At 47.2% G+C, this 16,305-nt stretch overlaps 1 protein-coding gene across 4 annotated transcripts in view; it reads left to right on the forward strand.

Moving 5' to 3' along the window:
* LOC144168754 (organic cation transporter protein-like) overlaps positions 1-16,305 on the forward strand; it is a 184,926-nt gene that overhangs the window by 123,694 nt on the left and 44,927 nt on the right. For all 4 annotated transcript variants that reach the window (XM_077697713.1, XM_077697715.1, XM_077697716.1 and 1 more), the window contains 2 exons: positions 13,517-13,664; positions 15,146-15,231. In XM_077697713.1, coding sequence (XP_077553839.1) covers positions 13,517-13,664; positions 15,146-15,231 — 234 coding nt within the window. The remainder of the gene's footprint in view (positions 1-13,516; positions 13,665-15,145; positions 15,232-16,305) is intronic.

A 16,305-nucleotide genomic window follows, 5' to 3' on the forward strand; every position in this document is an offset into this window, starting at 1 on the left:
AACGGGAGCTTGACAAATTCACTTCAGTGTCCCTTTAAGCAATTCAAGGCCTCTATAAAGACTCTGGGGAATTTGTGTTGTGACTTCACCATAAAAGTTCAATAAGGGCGAACTCTTCAACATCTCTATGAATATTCTGTACAATTTCTACCGTCACTTCTCCATAGAAGCTCTGTGAACTTAAACAACTCAAGGCCTCTATGAATACTCTAGAATTTTTGTTGTGACTTCACCATAAAAGTTCATTAGGCTTCCACTCATCAATGCATCCAAAAAGACTATTCAATTTCTACAGTTAGTTCTCCATAAAAACTCTGTGAACTTTAACTCAATTATAAGCCAGCTCCCAAGACCTTGTATTGTTTGCCATCATAACTCGTGTGTATCAGCGGCCGCCCTTCCATCTAGGCAATACGATACACGCGCGCACACACACATACGCGCGATTCACGCGTCGCGCGAGCGTCGGCGTTGATCGGCAGCGGGGCACCATCACGCGGGAGAGCTGCGAGAAGCCGCAACCACATGCAAACGCATGGATCCGGGAAAGTCACACGTCAACCGCTACGTCGACGAACGCTGCTGGGCACGTTTCAATGAACTCGATCAGCATCATTTTTAAGTTATTTTTGATCGTTTGTGGGCAATTATTTTCGATTGTTTAAATGCAGTAATTCGCACTCTAGATTTGCCATCCAAAATGCACTTGTCTTACTCTACTCATTGCTAAGAATGCTTGCGGGCAATTTTCGAAGTGTGGCAAAATGTATTTCAAGTTATCACAGTCAAATCTGAACAAAACAACACAGTCTCATGAACAAAAACGCACTTCGGGCAAAAAAAAATTTAAAGTAAATTTGAAGTAAAAGTACAATAAAATAAAATAGTTGGATTTGCTTGCCCCCAGTAGCCACCAATGCTGCAATGGAACGAGAGAACGCAATGACAGATTTGCCACGCCCTAGACGCGTGTCCTTCGAATTCGCTGCTCAGTACCGATTACGTCACCTCAATAATCACCAAATAGCATGAATCGCATTTCTAAGCCTTTTAACACCAAATAGAATGAATTGCATTTTTAAGCGTTTTAACCCTGCCTGGAAATATTATCATGAGCTTATTATTATCACCACCGCTCCGCCTTGCCCGAGTTTCGCGCCAACTCGGGCCTTCTGGAATAACACCCAGGCGGCGAAGCAGCAGTCAACAAAGTGACATTGCGCAGGCGAGTGTCGCGTAATCGAATGCCTCGGCATTTGCTCTGAGGGTATTTTTCTTTAGGCGCGGGTGTTTCTTTAGCCGTGTAATTACATCGAGCACACTGAAGATCTAAGAAGGCTATTCTAGTCTAGTGACCTTAAGGCGAAAGATTCTCCCTAATAATTCAGATAGCCAGTGCGGGATGAGAAACAAAGAATGCAACAAGCGTTTAACTTGGGACACAGATAACACAACACGACGCAGCCGGGCGCTAAAAACAAGACCCGCCTACTGAGGGCATGCAAGTGTACTAAGCACTTTTTGTTTTGATGCAGAGGGCGAATGTTTTTTGGGGAAATCGGATGAACAAAGTACCGTGCACGACATAGTAGAAGCCAGAAATGGCTGTTTTTCATTTTCAGTATGATTTAACCGCTATAAGAACTACTGGCTTTGTGTGAAGGGGTGATATGGGAATTAAACAGCACTGTAAAATTATGCTATTCCTGAATAGCTGCCCTGGTTAAAATGTGAAGTATGAATCTTGTGATCACTTGGAATGTGCCCGCCAAAAAACAAAGCCTTAACAAAGAGCTACATGTCGGACGACTGCGTCTGTTAAATTCCGGCGTTTCCTTTCATTTTGGTACAGAAAAACGAGGATTCATTATCCTGTACTCAGGAGCTTTTTTTTAGCAGATTCTATATATCCTGCATTTCAAACCGATACAGTTAATTCATCATGATCGTTGATCAATACCCGCTCTGTGATTGCGAAGGCCGCTGGAAAACATATTTGCTTCGCAAATTGTTTTATTTATTTATTTATTTTCACATACTGCAGCTCTTTACTGCTATAGCAGGAGTGGTTGAAATACAGAGCAGCGATTAGAAATGCATCACTTCAGGAAACAAGAAATACACACGTGCATTTACACACGTGCACACATTTCAATTCCATTAAGAACAAAATATCGATCCTGTAGATGCCAATGTACACCGAATCAACGAACGATATACATCCAATGAGTTTGCACTGCAGGATGGGGCGCACATACCAACAGAGCAAAGAAACGAACTATTTATTAGACCCGGCTTTCAACAAAAAGCTGAAATTGATTTCTCGATGCGCTCCTAATGTCACCCGGCAGTACATTCCACTGTCATGTCGTTCTTGAAAAAAAAAACAAATTTGAATATATTGGTGTGTGCATGAAATGGGGTGAGGTTAAGGGCAAGATTATTTCGAGGTATGGTTGACATAGCATGCTTAACATAGCTGTTATCGGGAAGGTGGTTAACTGGTTGAACGATACCACGCAAGAATTTTAGCGAATCGATAATATCGCGTTGAGTAGAGAGTGAGGTAATATTTAAAGTTGTAAGGGCGGACGCAAGTAAAACATTGTGGTCACAGCGGTGACAAATGAAACGGATTGCTATTTTTCTGCGCGGATTCAATTTGATTTCTCCTTTTTATACCGACACCAAATGATACAGGCATATTCAAGAACCGGATGAATTAGTGATTTGTACAATAGTAATTCAGTTTCCTGTGGGGATGTTCTGAGAGTACGTCTTAGGTAACCAAGTTTTTCAAGAGATTTGGCGCAGACTGAACCATATGCTTAGACCAGGAGAGGTTAGTAGTGAAAATCACGGCAAGGTATTTTTAACTGAAATCCTTCGGAGCATTAGGTCACTGAAAGAGTAGTTGAAAACGGAAGTCTGCGTTCTGGTGCTGAAGGACAGTGAGACTGTTTTACGGAAATTGATATTCATTTGCCATGTATCACACCAAGAGCAAAAGTCACTAAACGACTCATTAAGAAGGTGATGATCTTAAACGGAAGTAATGGTTGTGCACAAACCACAGTCGTCGGCGTAAAGGCGTAATTTACAGGAAATGGATTGGGGCAAGTCATAAATAAAAACCATAAATAAAAAATAACAAACAACCAAGAACGGACCCTTCTAGTACCTCTGATGTTACTTTAAATAAAGGTCATTTGCCAGAGTGAAAGCTAACGTACTGGGAGCGATTAAACAGAAAATACAGTGGGGAACAGTGTCGAAAGCTTTTCCGAAATCAATTAATATTACGTCGACCTGGTAGCCGCAATCAAGAATTGAAAAACTATCATGGGTAAATTCCGTCAGCTTCGAAAATTCCGTCAGCTTCGGCTTCGTCAGCTTTCCTTTCGAAAGCCATGCTGCAAATTGGATAAAAGATTGTTATTCTCAAGAAAGTCGAATATACGTTTATGAATAATGTGCTCCAACAACTTGCAGGAATGTGATGTCAGCGACATGGGACGATAGTTTGGCAAAAGCAGCTTTTCACCAGACATAAATCGCCCAAACTTTGGCCAATTTCCGGGCACACGGAAAAATACCCGAGGAAAAAGACCTGAAATATACTGGTACGGTAACGAGGTGTCCATAACGCTTACCGAATTAAAAAGGAGTTTGTAATAGTATCGGGACCGTCTCCCTTTTTTGCGTCTCAGTTCAGAATAAGATCCAAAACACCTGCATGACAGATAGTTACATCAGAAATTTGGCCGATACCGGGAGGACAGTTAAAGACAGCGGGTAACATGATTATCAACAGAAAATACATAGTGGAAGTTTTAATTAAACGCATGATTTATGTTTGGGTCATCATTAATTGTTTCCCCGTTAATCGAGAATGAGGAGCAACGGCACCTACAGGCACAACTGATGTCCAGTATTTGCTAGGATTGCTTTTTAGAACTCGTTCACACTATCTGGTTTATCAAGGTTCTTTGTACGCTTCAGCCTGTGTACACGACGTGATACGTGAAGAATATCTCTGTTGATCCAAGGAAGTTTCTTATTCGTTTTTTTTCGTTTCAATTACAACAAAGGGATGAATGCAGGATTTTACAACGTTTTCAAAGTACGTCACAAGAGTATCAACGTAACATTTGGTGTTCATGGATTCGAACAGAGAAAGAGCATCAGCAAAGGCGTCCAAAACCGAAGTATCGTTAGCACGATTTAAATCCGGGAATGTTGTGAACAACTACAAGGTTTTGAGCACAGGATAGAACAACGTCACGATGACCGCCTTATGATCCGATATACCTTGATCAGTTTCACATATAAATCCTGCTTCCGCAATTTTGGAGCTTACAAACATTAGGTCGAGAAGTGCGTCGAGTCGGGTGGCATCACTAACCAACTGCACCAAGTCATGCGGCAGTGAAAAATTTATTAGCTCTCGGCTGAGGCCAGGTCCCCGACCTGAAGGTATCTGAGAAGGCTAATGAATTTCGGATGCATTGAAATCTCCCATACAGATAATATAAGACTAATCGATATTGTGGTTATATATATAACTATTAAGATTGCGTATACCATCGACGGAGGTTCCATGTGCGGGTTAGCAGACACCAACCATGAGATGATGCTTGTTTAAGTGAAGTTTGCACTATACGTATTCAACATTTAAAGTCACAGACAAAACAGAGAAAAGTCCGACCAAGAGAGTAAAGCCACACACCCACCTTTGCCGTTCTGTCGATCATTGCGAACTAGGACGTACCCGGGTGGAGTTATCTCAGAGTCATAAACACCTTCATGTAGCCAAGCTTTAGTTACACCTACTAGGTGTGGGGAAAAGGTGGATACCATAGAGACAAACCTAGGAAATTTATTGAGTAGGATGCTTGCATTGACATTCAAAATTATTAGGTCATTACATGGACGGGGGGGGGGTAGTCAGGGCGGGGACGAAGATCCAGGAGGGGGTGCAGGGTGACGTGAAGATTGACGGGAGAGTACTTTAATAGGCGTTTTTTATGTGGCGTCTAGGGTATACTGATTGTTGCCAATAAAAAGGTTATCAAAACGCAGACGTACTTCAGACCCGCTGCTACAAAAACAAGCAGAAGCATCCCAAAATGTTTTTCAGGAGAGAGCGCACACTTTGGGAACATTCTTCCATACGTACCAGCTGGATTCTTTGAATTTGGAGACGTTCTTCATAACTTTCATTTTATCGCGGTGGTCTAGAGGCTTCATAATAACGGACGGAACATGGTTACTTCAGGACCGGCCTAGCCTATGGCAACGTTCAATGGCTATGGCTAAGCACTTGTGATACCCTAGCCCAGACACTGTCACCAATTTTGTCGTCCTCTTGATTAGAGCCATGCAAGATTATGTTGTTGAGTCTCCTGCGATTTTCGAGATCATTTTTTTATCCTAGTTCACTAATTGTCTTTGTCACCGCTGCAAACTCACTGCTAAATGGTACCAATAAAACAACCGGTGCAGAGATGGCATGAGAAGATTCATGGGCCGTAACACGTGAATCCAATCTAGCGTTGACAGTATGGTGAAACGTCTTAATATCGAAGATATCTTTGGCCATTTGAATTTGAGCGTCGAGGAGTTTAGAAAACAGTTGCTCCACAGAGGAGTTACCATCTATCAAAACAGCGTTTGCTCCATTTGTAGAACGCGTCGTGTGTCCCTGAGCATTATCATCATTAGTGCTTGATTTAGCGGCAGCAGGTTTAGGGGGGCAAGGATTTAGTTCAACATCGCCGCTCCGGAGAAGGCGTCGTAAACTATGTACGGCATGAGAGCAAACACTGACAAAATTGTGCAGCCAGGGCAGCAGCAGCAAACACCGATTGTCATAGCGGAAACACTTGGCATTATGAAGATAACATACCTGCAGAACAAAGGCGAAGCGGTTAAGCATACTGCCGGCTCTGCAGCTGCCTAGCCCACTCTTGCACCCATAGGGAGAATATAAGTCAGTTTACGGAGTAACAGGCGTTGTAAAGTCAGTTCAGGCCTTCAACCCTTCTGAACCCCACTTCCCTGTACAGGTAGCAAGTCGGGCTCAACTCCTCATTAACATCCCGTCATTTCCGTCCCTTCTTCTATACCCCCTCAACTGAATGCTGCCAAAGAACCACATGCGCGCTTACACCGCTGCATCAGTTATACGAGCAAAGCATTTCTAAACTACTAAATCAGGTGGAAACGTTTATACTTATCAACATCGTTGAGCAAAATGTAAAGATAACAAGTATTTGAGGCCACAGCGCAATACACAAGTGACATTAGTATTGTTCTTTTTATTAAAAATACACAACTGCTTAAGTTTTGAGGTACCACATAAACAATGCGCCTTGAATAATTTTTTTACCTCAAAATACAAAAAGCACTCCCGGAGAATCCTCGTGGAAGTGTTCGAAGTTCAAGAGTAGCAAAAAGTTCCCGTAGATTGAACGCTTGAACACCTCAACATTGAATTGGTGTGATCGGGAATTGATGTGGTGGCTTTCAGAAATTCTCTGAAGCTTAGCTTTGGAACGCCAGGCAGCTTCGTTGTCCACATCAGCGTATCTCTGTGAAGCCGGGAGAAATGTTTTAGATGCGGAGCATCTCTTGCTCTGAGGCATGTCCCTCCTGCGGCGTCAGCGTCCATCCGCACGCCACCTGCGCATGCGCTACTCTCCTCCGTTTGTCTCACCCACAGCTGTGCGCAACACTCTCACTCCGGTGCATTAGCATAACGACAGCTGGCGCGCTTGGTTCACGCGCGCTTCGCTGTGTTAACGCTGCGTTAACAGCTGCTCCGGTGCGCATGTGCGCGCATGCGCGACTCTCCTCCGCGGTCTCCTCTCCTTTAAGCGCTGTGAATATAAAACCGGTATCGCTCCGCGGCGGTTCAGTCAGCGCTCGCTGTCGTTCTTCTCGAACATCGACGATGAAACAAAGATTCGACCACTGCTGCAGCAACCGTTCACTGTGCACTTAATTGACCATAAAGTCATCATTTTTAAATGTAATAAAGAGCTGGGTGGGGGTCGCTAAAACACGTGTACTCTCTTAGTTCGCGTATGCATGCGCCGCATCAAACCAGGGTTCCCTCGCGGGGAGAGGGGGGCAATTTTTGATTAGCCCCGTGTCTAAAATATCCGCCCAACTAACGCTCTCGTTAGAGGCCCGCGCAAAAACTAAACTGTCGGGGATCGCGAGGGAAAGAATGAAGTGTGGTACCACCATATACTCTTGCAGCTGCTTCGTGTACGTGACTGACAGGGAGGGCAGTCAAAGCGTTGTCGCATAAAGAAAACTGCTACTGACCAGAGCAGAAACTTTTTTACCCAGTTTTTTTTTCATCCCTGCAAAATGTTAGGATGCGTTGCATGGTCACAATGGGAGTTAGCAGGCCACGGGATGCATCAAGGGCCAGCCTTGATGCATCCCGTATTGCAGGACATCAGACCGCCTTCTATGAAACGTCCGCACTGTCAGAGGAACTTAATTTGGGACTGAAACCGTCACGCACAGAGCGACAACGCCGGGTGAAGCACTCAGAGCAAGGGCTTTTTATTGCATGAATTACCCATGAATGATCTGCATCATTCCTAAATCGATCGATTGATTGATCGTGGGGTTTAACGCGCCGACGCAACGCGTGCTGTGGCTCACCGTAGTGGAGGGCTGCTGATTAAATTTTGACCACCTAAGGATCTTTAGCATCATTCCTAAGTCAAATACAACAGCACGTACATGGCCACAATATACTAAAATAGCATACATGTGTTATTATTAAACTTTGTGCTCTTTTAGGTACACCTCACACATGCTCAGATGTTGCAATGCGTTGTCGAATGAACCCGTGCGACACAATAACGTAATCCGAACTATCGCTGGTAGATTAAGTTCCACGTAAGAGGAGGTATCTTCAGGTAGCTCTAACTTGATAGTAAGAATGGTCGATATAGAACCTCTCATGGGGTGATTACGTGGTTGGTTAATTCACTGATTGGAAATATATTCTCGGAGCATTACAGTAATTTTCCACAGGAATGAAATTTACTTTCGGGGCAGACAGAGCAAAAAATTTATTAATGTTGTGGCGCATGTGAACAACTTTAGTGAACAACTGTAGCCGTCAATATCAAACACGTGGGGGAAAGACAAGAGGCTTGCTGTGCTCGTATTTCACTGGGCCCTGCGAAGCCTCCACAAGGCCAAGCGTGCAGTGGGCCTTCCGTTCTGGGGCTGGGTGCAGTATGTAGTGTGCGCTCATATAGGCAGGGTTGCCCATGGGTAGATATTCAAAGGTGAATAAAGCCTTGGGGTCAGTTGCCCGTTACCGGTGTGGTGTGTGTTCGTAGTTAGCCGGGCGCGTGCTGTGGAAGTACGCCCCGCAACATGGTGTCAGAAGTGGGATCGCGACGCCACTGATCCGTCGCTCTTCGCCATGGACGCCGCCGCCGCCGCCGCCACCTCCGCCGTCGCTCATTCTTCGCTCGGGGCTGCGCTACGCCCGCCACCGCCGTTAGACTTCGACAGTCCAAGTACCTGGCCGGCGTGGCTGCGGCAGTTCGAGGACTTCAGCTATGCCACGGGACTTCATACAGCGGAGCGGGAAGTGCAAACGCGGTCCATGCTTTACTGCATGGGGCCGCAAGCAAGAACGGTTCTTGCGTCGACAACGCTGTCAGAAGCCGACACGAAGGACTTGTCGGCTGTCAAAAGGGCCTTCACGGACCTTTTCGTCCACCCCGTCAACGAGTTGTACGAGTCGGCTCGCTTCCACCGGCGGATACAGCAACCGGGTGAGACCGCCGATGCTTTTTTCACTGCGCTTCATACCATGGTAAAGCGCTGTAACTACGCATCGCCTGCTGTTGAAGATAGGCTCGTTCGGGATCGCTTCGTAGTTGGGTTGCTCGACCACTAGCTATCAGGCCAGCTATGCCGAAACCCAAAGTTAACGTTTCAAGATGCTTTGACTCAGGCGCGTCAGCACGAAGACGCAGATAACGAACGTAAAATTCGGAACTCGGAAGAATCTCCTTTGCTGGCCGTCGACGCTACGCGAGTGCACAGAGGGAAGCTAGCGTCAAGCGATAGGCCGGTCCGTCTTTGCTCGTTCTGCGGGTGCGCATCGCTACCGCCGACGGAGTGCCCCGCCCGTCGTGCTGTCTGCAACTTTCGCGGCAAGAGTGGCCACTTCCGGGTGGTCTGCATGAGGAAAAAAAAAGTGGGCGGGAAGCAAAAACGGAAGCCTTCGGCCAATTCGGTGGAACTTCACGCTGCCGCGGGGGGGGGGGGGCGTCGCCCGAACGCAAAGTTCATTGAAGTGCTCGTAGACGGACGCGCATTGTCTTTCGAAGTGGACTCTGTCGCCGAGGTCTCAGTTGTTCCGAGTGCATTTCCTGGCATTCCGACCAAGCTTCAGAATCCCGAGGGTGAATTGAAGGGGCCGGGAAATAACGTCCTACCAGTTCTAGGCGCGTACGATGCTACTTTGACGTGGCATGGCAAGTCGGTCAAGCAGCAGCTGTATGTCTTGGCAGTTGATACGGTTCCTCTGCTTGGTTTCCGGCCATTCAAGCCCTTCGTGTCTGCAAGTTTTTGGACCATGTTTCTGAGGCACCAGAACCCTGCGGTCAGCTACGCCTTGACCCAACCCTTTTTAAAGGACTTGGAACTCTTCCTGAGGCATACACAATCCGTCTCATACCAGATGCGACTCTATTCCCGTTAAGCGTATCCAGACGCCTGCCGCTGCCGCTTCGGGATCCGATCAAGGCGGACTTGGACAGGCTGGAACGGGACGGGGTGATTCGTCGCGTTGCCACCACAACACCCTGGTTCGCAGGAATGGTCGAAGTCCTCTATACTTCGGGTGGCTACAGGCTTTGTGTGGATCTAACCCGCCTCAACAAGGTTATTGTGCGGGAACGCCACACGTTAACCACAGTTGAGCGATGCCTTGGTCTGCTGGGAGAGGCCACAGTTTTCTGCAAGTTGGACGCCACGTCTAGCTTCCACCAGGTCAAGCTGTCGCCCGAATCACAGGAATTTACCACGTTCACAACGCCGTTCGGTCGTTAATGTTTCCTAAGGCTTCCCTTCGGGATCGCGACAGCTCCGGAGTACTTCCGGAGTACTTGCAGGGAGGTCAAGAGGGGGTGGTAGAAGGTTAAGAGCATGATCGACGATATTCTCGTATACGGCAAGACACGCGCGGAGCACAACCGTCGCCTGCAAGAAGTTCTTACCAGGTTAACGAACGCAGGGGTCACGCTTAACCGTGACAAGTGCACCTTCGCAGCCTGCAGCGTCAAGTTCCTCGGTGTCATTGTTGGCAAAGATGAAATCTCTCCTGATACAGACAAGGTGGCAGCCATAAAAGACATGCCAGCACCGCAAGACGTCTCAGGTGTTCGTCGCCTCCTGGGTCTTGTCAACTACATCGGACGCTTTCTGCCTCATGTATCAGAAACCACAGTACCGATGCGAGCATTGCTCAGGAAGGAGTCTGAGTGGACTTGGGGTCACGCTCAACAGTCTGCCTTCGCCAAGCTCAAAGAAATGCTCTGCTCGGACGTATGCATGGCTCGGTACAACACAGCATACAAGACGACAGTATCAGCGGATGCCAGCTCCTTCGGTCATGGTGCCATCCTGCTGCAGAAGCAACCTTCCGGGGAGCGTCGACCAGTCGCCTTTGCCTCGCGGTGGCTAACGCCAACGGAAAGTCGTTACAGTCAGACCGAGAAGGAGGCTTTGGCCGCATGCTGGGCTGTGCTTCGTTTTGAGGACTATGTCCGTGGTCTGAACTTTTTCATTGAAACAGATCACCAGCCGCTCCTAGCGCTCATGGGGACCATGGATGTCGACTTTCTGCCTCCTCGGATTCAACGGTTCCAGCTGAAGCTGATGCGGTTTGTGTACCACGTCCTCTACGTACCTGGCAAGCTTCTAGCCACAGCGGACACACTCTCACGTGCACCACTGAATGTTCCTCTGCCACAGCTCGCTGATCATGTGGAGCTCTTTGTTGGAGAGCTTCTTTGCTCCTTCCCAGACTTCATCTCCTCACGGAAAGACGAGCAGCGCCATGCCCAAGCCAGCGATGGTGAGTGCAATCTCGGGCTTGAGTACTGAACCAAGGGCTGGGAACGACAGTCGAAGCTGCCACTTCACGTGAAGAAGTACTGGCAGTATCGGGGAGACTTCAGTGTCTGTGAGGGGCTACGTTTGAAAGGTGTCCGCATTGTGGTGCCGTGAGCTCTTCAGCGTTGTATGCTTGATCTTATTCATGACGGGCACCAGGGCATCAACCGGTTCAAAGCCATTGCCCGGGAGTCTGTATGGTGGCCGGGAGTCAACAGCCAAATCGAGACACGGGTGTCTTACTGCGCCAAATGTGCTGAAACCCGCGTTCAACGTCCAGAGTCAAGGATGCCTTCCTAAAGGGACCCTGCAACACTTGCCATCGACTACTAGTAATGCATTTTGGGTTAAAGTCTATTGTCCCAGAAATCTCCTCCCGCAAGAATTATGAAAATCCGTTCTCAATTAACGAAACTACGCGCGATGAGAAATCGCGCATAATCGTCCCCTCTCAACTCGACCGCGGGCAACGCGACGAAAGCTGCGCGCTCTCTCCCGGAGAGGGGGGCGGCTCGCAGCGTTCTCTTCGGCGGCCTTCGATATATCACATGCCGGGTAGTTTTCTCCTTTTCCCCGCAACGCTGAGGGGCCTATTTCCGGTCTGGTGCCACAAAAAAGCAGGCATGGGTGCCTGCTCGCAAGTGCGCGCTCGGGCTGGTAGGGCGTTTTTGAAGCAATAAACGTTTGTAGTCGAGTGGTCCCGTTGAAAGAGAAGTATTGCGCTCATCACTCAAACTCCACGCGCACTCAAAACACAAAAGGAACGTTAAAACTGTGCCTCCAGGTTCAGGCATAGAAGAGGTTCGTACACAGCGATGACGACGACGGAAATGGCAGAATCTAGCCGCGAAGTAGACCAGTGACGGCCGATCGGGCAGCCATGGCCTATGTGGCGTCCCTTAGGCCATGCCACGGGTTGCATAATGAGGACAACTGAAGAGAGAGCGGTTGGTTTTTTCGCGTCTTTCACATCGATTTGCGCGCTCACCGCTTCACGTGCACGTGTAATATTTGGCTCAGGTAATCTAAACGTGTAATCTAAACGTCGCGCAGGTTTACTTGCACTGCTCAAAGAGTGTTGCAGGGTCCCTTTAAACTCCACGTCTTTCCTAGGAGGAGGTTGGAGTAGATTTTTCCACCTGAAAGGTCAAGATTATGTTTAGCTGGTCGACTACAGGTCGCGCTTTCCTAAAGTCATCAGTCTGCGCTAGACCACAGCCCCGGCTGTCACTGCAGCCGTCAAGGGCGTGTTTGCACGCCATGGCATCCCACGGGTGGTCCGCAGCGACAACGGGCCACAGTTCTCATCCCAAGACTTTTCTACATTCGCACAGGCTTACGGCTTCCAGCATGTCACCTGCAGTTCCCGGTTCCCGCAGTCCAACGGCGAAGTGGAGAGGATGGTGCGGACCGTCAAGGACCTGCTGCTCAAGTCGGATGATCCTTACTTGGCACTGCTCGCCTACAGGGACACTCCAAGCGTTAATGGGGTAAGCCCTGCCCAACTTCTCATGGGCAGACGTCTGCCAACAAGAGTTCTCAAGACTTCGCAGCAGCTCGAGCCACAGTGGCCTTCATCTCGGTCCTTCAACCTGGGCGATCAAGCCAATCGAAGGAAGCAAGCCCAGGACTTCAACCGAAGAAATGCGGCTAACCCTCAACGCCCTCTCAGGTCTGGTGAGCAAGTCTGGGTTCGAGACATAAATAGCCCTGCGTTGGTTCTGGGGCCAGCGCAACGTCCCCGTTCTTGCGTCATGGAGACCCCGAAGAGAGTTATCCAACGTAATCGGCTACACCTCGTCCCAGTGTCCAGCACCCCAGTGCCGAAGAGTGCGGTCGAGCTTGCCTCCGAAGAACAACGCGAGAGTGAGCCATCCGTCACAGACACTAATGCAGGAGGGTCATAGTTAGTCGTCCGACGCAGTCTTCTGTGACTTCACCCCAGTCCCAGTCTCAAAGTTCGCCTATTCGTGTGTCCAGGTATGGGAGAGTGATGCGGAGGCCCAGAAAACTGGACTTGTGATTGTGTGGTGAAGTGTAGCGAAGTGTTGTGCGGGTTCATCACTAAACAAGGGGGGATGTAGTGTGTGCTCATATAGACAGATGGCACCACGGCCACCATTGGTGTGTGTGCTACCGATTGAGAGAGGGCACCCCTTCCACGGTTGCCCATGTGTATATATTCAAAGGTGAATAAAGCCTCGGGGTCAGTTGCCCGTTACCGGCGTGGTGTGTGTTCGTGGTTAGCCGGGCGCGTGCAGTGGAAGTACGCCCCACAACAAAGTACAGCTCGCCCACTTGCGGCTTTTTCTCATAACGCAGTTCCCGAAATTGATTCATTTCGCAGGTTCATGCCGGAATCGCCGATGTGGCTTCTCGCCACCAAGCATTACAAGGACGCGGAAGAGGTCCTAATTGCCGCCGTGAGAAAGAACAAGGTGTCTGGTGCTGATGTGAGCGCCATTATCAAACGTTACGAAGACAAAATGGAATCGGTAAGCGCACAAAACTTGCTTTCAATTGTGTCCTTACGGAGCACACGCAAGGTGCACGTTTTCGCATTTCGAAGCCTGCGGTTGTGCCTAGGGCCGCTTGGGCATCGAAAATAGCTTGACATGTTTTTTCTTAAAACTTGCCAACATTGCTCGTGAGCAAATATTCTTTCTTGTGTTCGGTGTGTGTGTCATGATATTTACGAGACTTTTGTTTGGCCTTTTTTTAGTCTTGCTCACCATTAAACTATACAGAAAAATCAGAAATATCTGGCTTGGGTTGTGCATTATGTCTAAAATTCAGGAAACGTGATGTGTCAGTATGTTCGTTTTAATTTGACGTTATTTTCGTAGGACTAGCTGTTTCGCACATTACGCTGCTAAATATCCGAATAGGAAAATGTGGTGAATGACAAAAACACTTACAACGCAACGCACGCGGAAACGGTTCCGTTTTCGCACGTAAGTGATGATACGGGGAATCAGTGGGCTAGAAAAATGGGCTTCTCAAAATCACCGTTTCAAATATTTAACAGCCCCAAAAGAGGGTGTGCGGGCACCTGCTCTGCGTTTTCTTCATTTTACAGTTGGCCGCATGGCTTGCAATATTGATTCATTCCCATACTGTAAATTTAATTTAAACACCGAGTTTTACAACCCTAGGAACTGTAATTTCAGAAATTCGCATGGCCCGACCAAACCGTTCTCTTTCAATAACAATACTGGAATATGAGGCATTCCAGAATTTTTCTATGAATTATAGTCGACCTTCTGCGCACTCTATACAGAGTAAGCAGAAATATTTTAATGTTTTGGGGGCTCACTTTCTGTGTCTTCCTCGTGGCGCATCCGGTCTTCACCGATGCATGCAGTTGTATCTTCATATTGTCTGGAATTAAAGGTAGTTAGTGTAGATGACCCATATGTGCTTTTTATTCATTTTGCAAGTGCACTCAAAGGGCCATCATTAGAGATAGAACAAGTGGTGCAAACATGCGGCATAAAGGACGACAGCGTAACAGCGGCTTGGTGAATTGAATAATACCCAAAAAAGCGGAAAGGCTTCCGAAAAGCAGTGATGCTGTCGGGCAGAGAACGCTTGCGAAGCACTCCCCCCCCCCCCCCCCCCCCCCCCTCGTTTCGCGTAACCTGCTTCAGTGCAAGAGAGTCAACGATTCCGCGATGGACAGAAATTGCGGTATGCCTCATGCACTTCTAAGTCAGCATCCTTTATTTTATTATTCCACGGCCCCGTCTAAGCAATCGTGAGTGCATTATTTCACATTGACTACTGAACAGTACCGTACGCATTCCCGTTGATGCGGGAAATCTCAATCCGGATATCAGCAACCCAGAACAATATTTCATTGTCACCCTTGTGTAAGACGATCAATTTGAAGGCGTCGCATTGAGCGTCCAGTACAGCGCCATTTTCGCCATTGCGCCTGTGGTCCGGCTAATGCTTCTTTGTTTTATTTTTGCAGGAGAGGTCACTGACAAAACCAACCTTCGCAGCACTGTTTCGTTATAGGTGCATACGGAAGACGTCAATCATCATTTCCGTCAAATCGTAAGCTTACTACTGCAACCTCATTTACTACCAACTACCGTGGAGCCCGCAGCACGCTACTTAAAACTAATGCATTTCTGGTGAATTTCTTACGAAAACATGTCGGAAATGGTGCTCAGAGAAACAGTTATGCAAGTTATTCATGCATAGTTTGTGTACCAATTACGAATACCGAGAAAATAACTTCTGATTCACGCTCAGCTTGCATTTATCAGCACTCATTAAATTTCTTAAAGTGCACTAATTATGTTGCGGCTATAAAATAATCAATCCATCAACTAATCAATCATGTTTATTTACGTGCGCAGGAACAGCCAGAAACCTGAGTGCTGGCACACGGATAGTTACATAAAAGCAGAATAAAGCGCAAGAAACATATTGCAAGAAACAAACAAGCAAAACGACACACACAAATTGAAGTGTTGAAAACGACATAAATAAAGCAAGGGCGGGGTGAAAGGTAGAATCACTACTACAGGTAAAAAAAGACAAAAGAAGACGCCTTTGTGGCTCTGCTTGTTGCAAATACCACACAACAAGCAGACCAACAAAGTTTGACAGAAAAACATCAAAAACAACGGCAAGAGTAGAGACAAATGATAACACGAACAAATCACATGAAACAGTGCCAAAAAATAGGCAACTGTCAGTGGGTTAAACTGAACCGCGGAGAAACTAAATGTCAGCAGTCGAGAAAAACAGAACGGCAGGGACTTCATAAATGTTTACATACTGTATTGAACATTGCCGTACGGTATTTTTTAAAGGAACTTTGAAAAATGTCAAGGCGTTCAAAGAAGCAGTTGTAAGAATTCTGCATACTGCGCACAGGAGAGGGATTCGAGTTGCGAGCAGCGGTCAAGAACGGACGAGGCGACCTGTTGGGCCTTTGTGCAGCACTAAACTCGAAACAGTAAAGCAAATCTGCGCAAGACATGTCACCATGAACAATTTTGTGAATATTAAAATAATAAGAATCAATCAATCAATCAATCAATCAATCAATCAATCAATCAATCAATCAATCAATCAATCAATCAATCAATCAATCAATCAATCAATCAATCAATCAAT

Source organism: Haemaphysalis longicornis, unplaced genomic scaffold (genome assembly GCF_048455015.1).
Source record: "Haemaphysalis longicornis isolate Haplotype H1 unplaced genomic scaffold, Haemaphysalis longicornis Haplotype H1 scaffold_2, whole genome shotgun sequence".
Taxonomy (NCBI): domain Eukaryota; kingdom Metazoa; phylum Arthropoda; class Arachnida; order Ixodida; family Ixodidae; genus Haemaphysalis; species Haemaphysalis longicornis.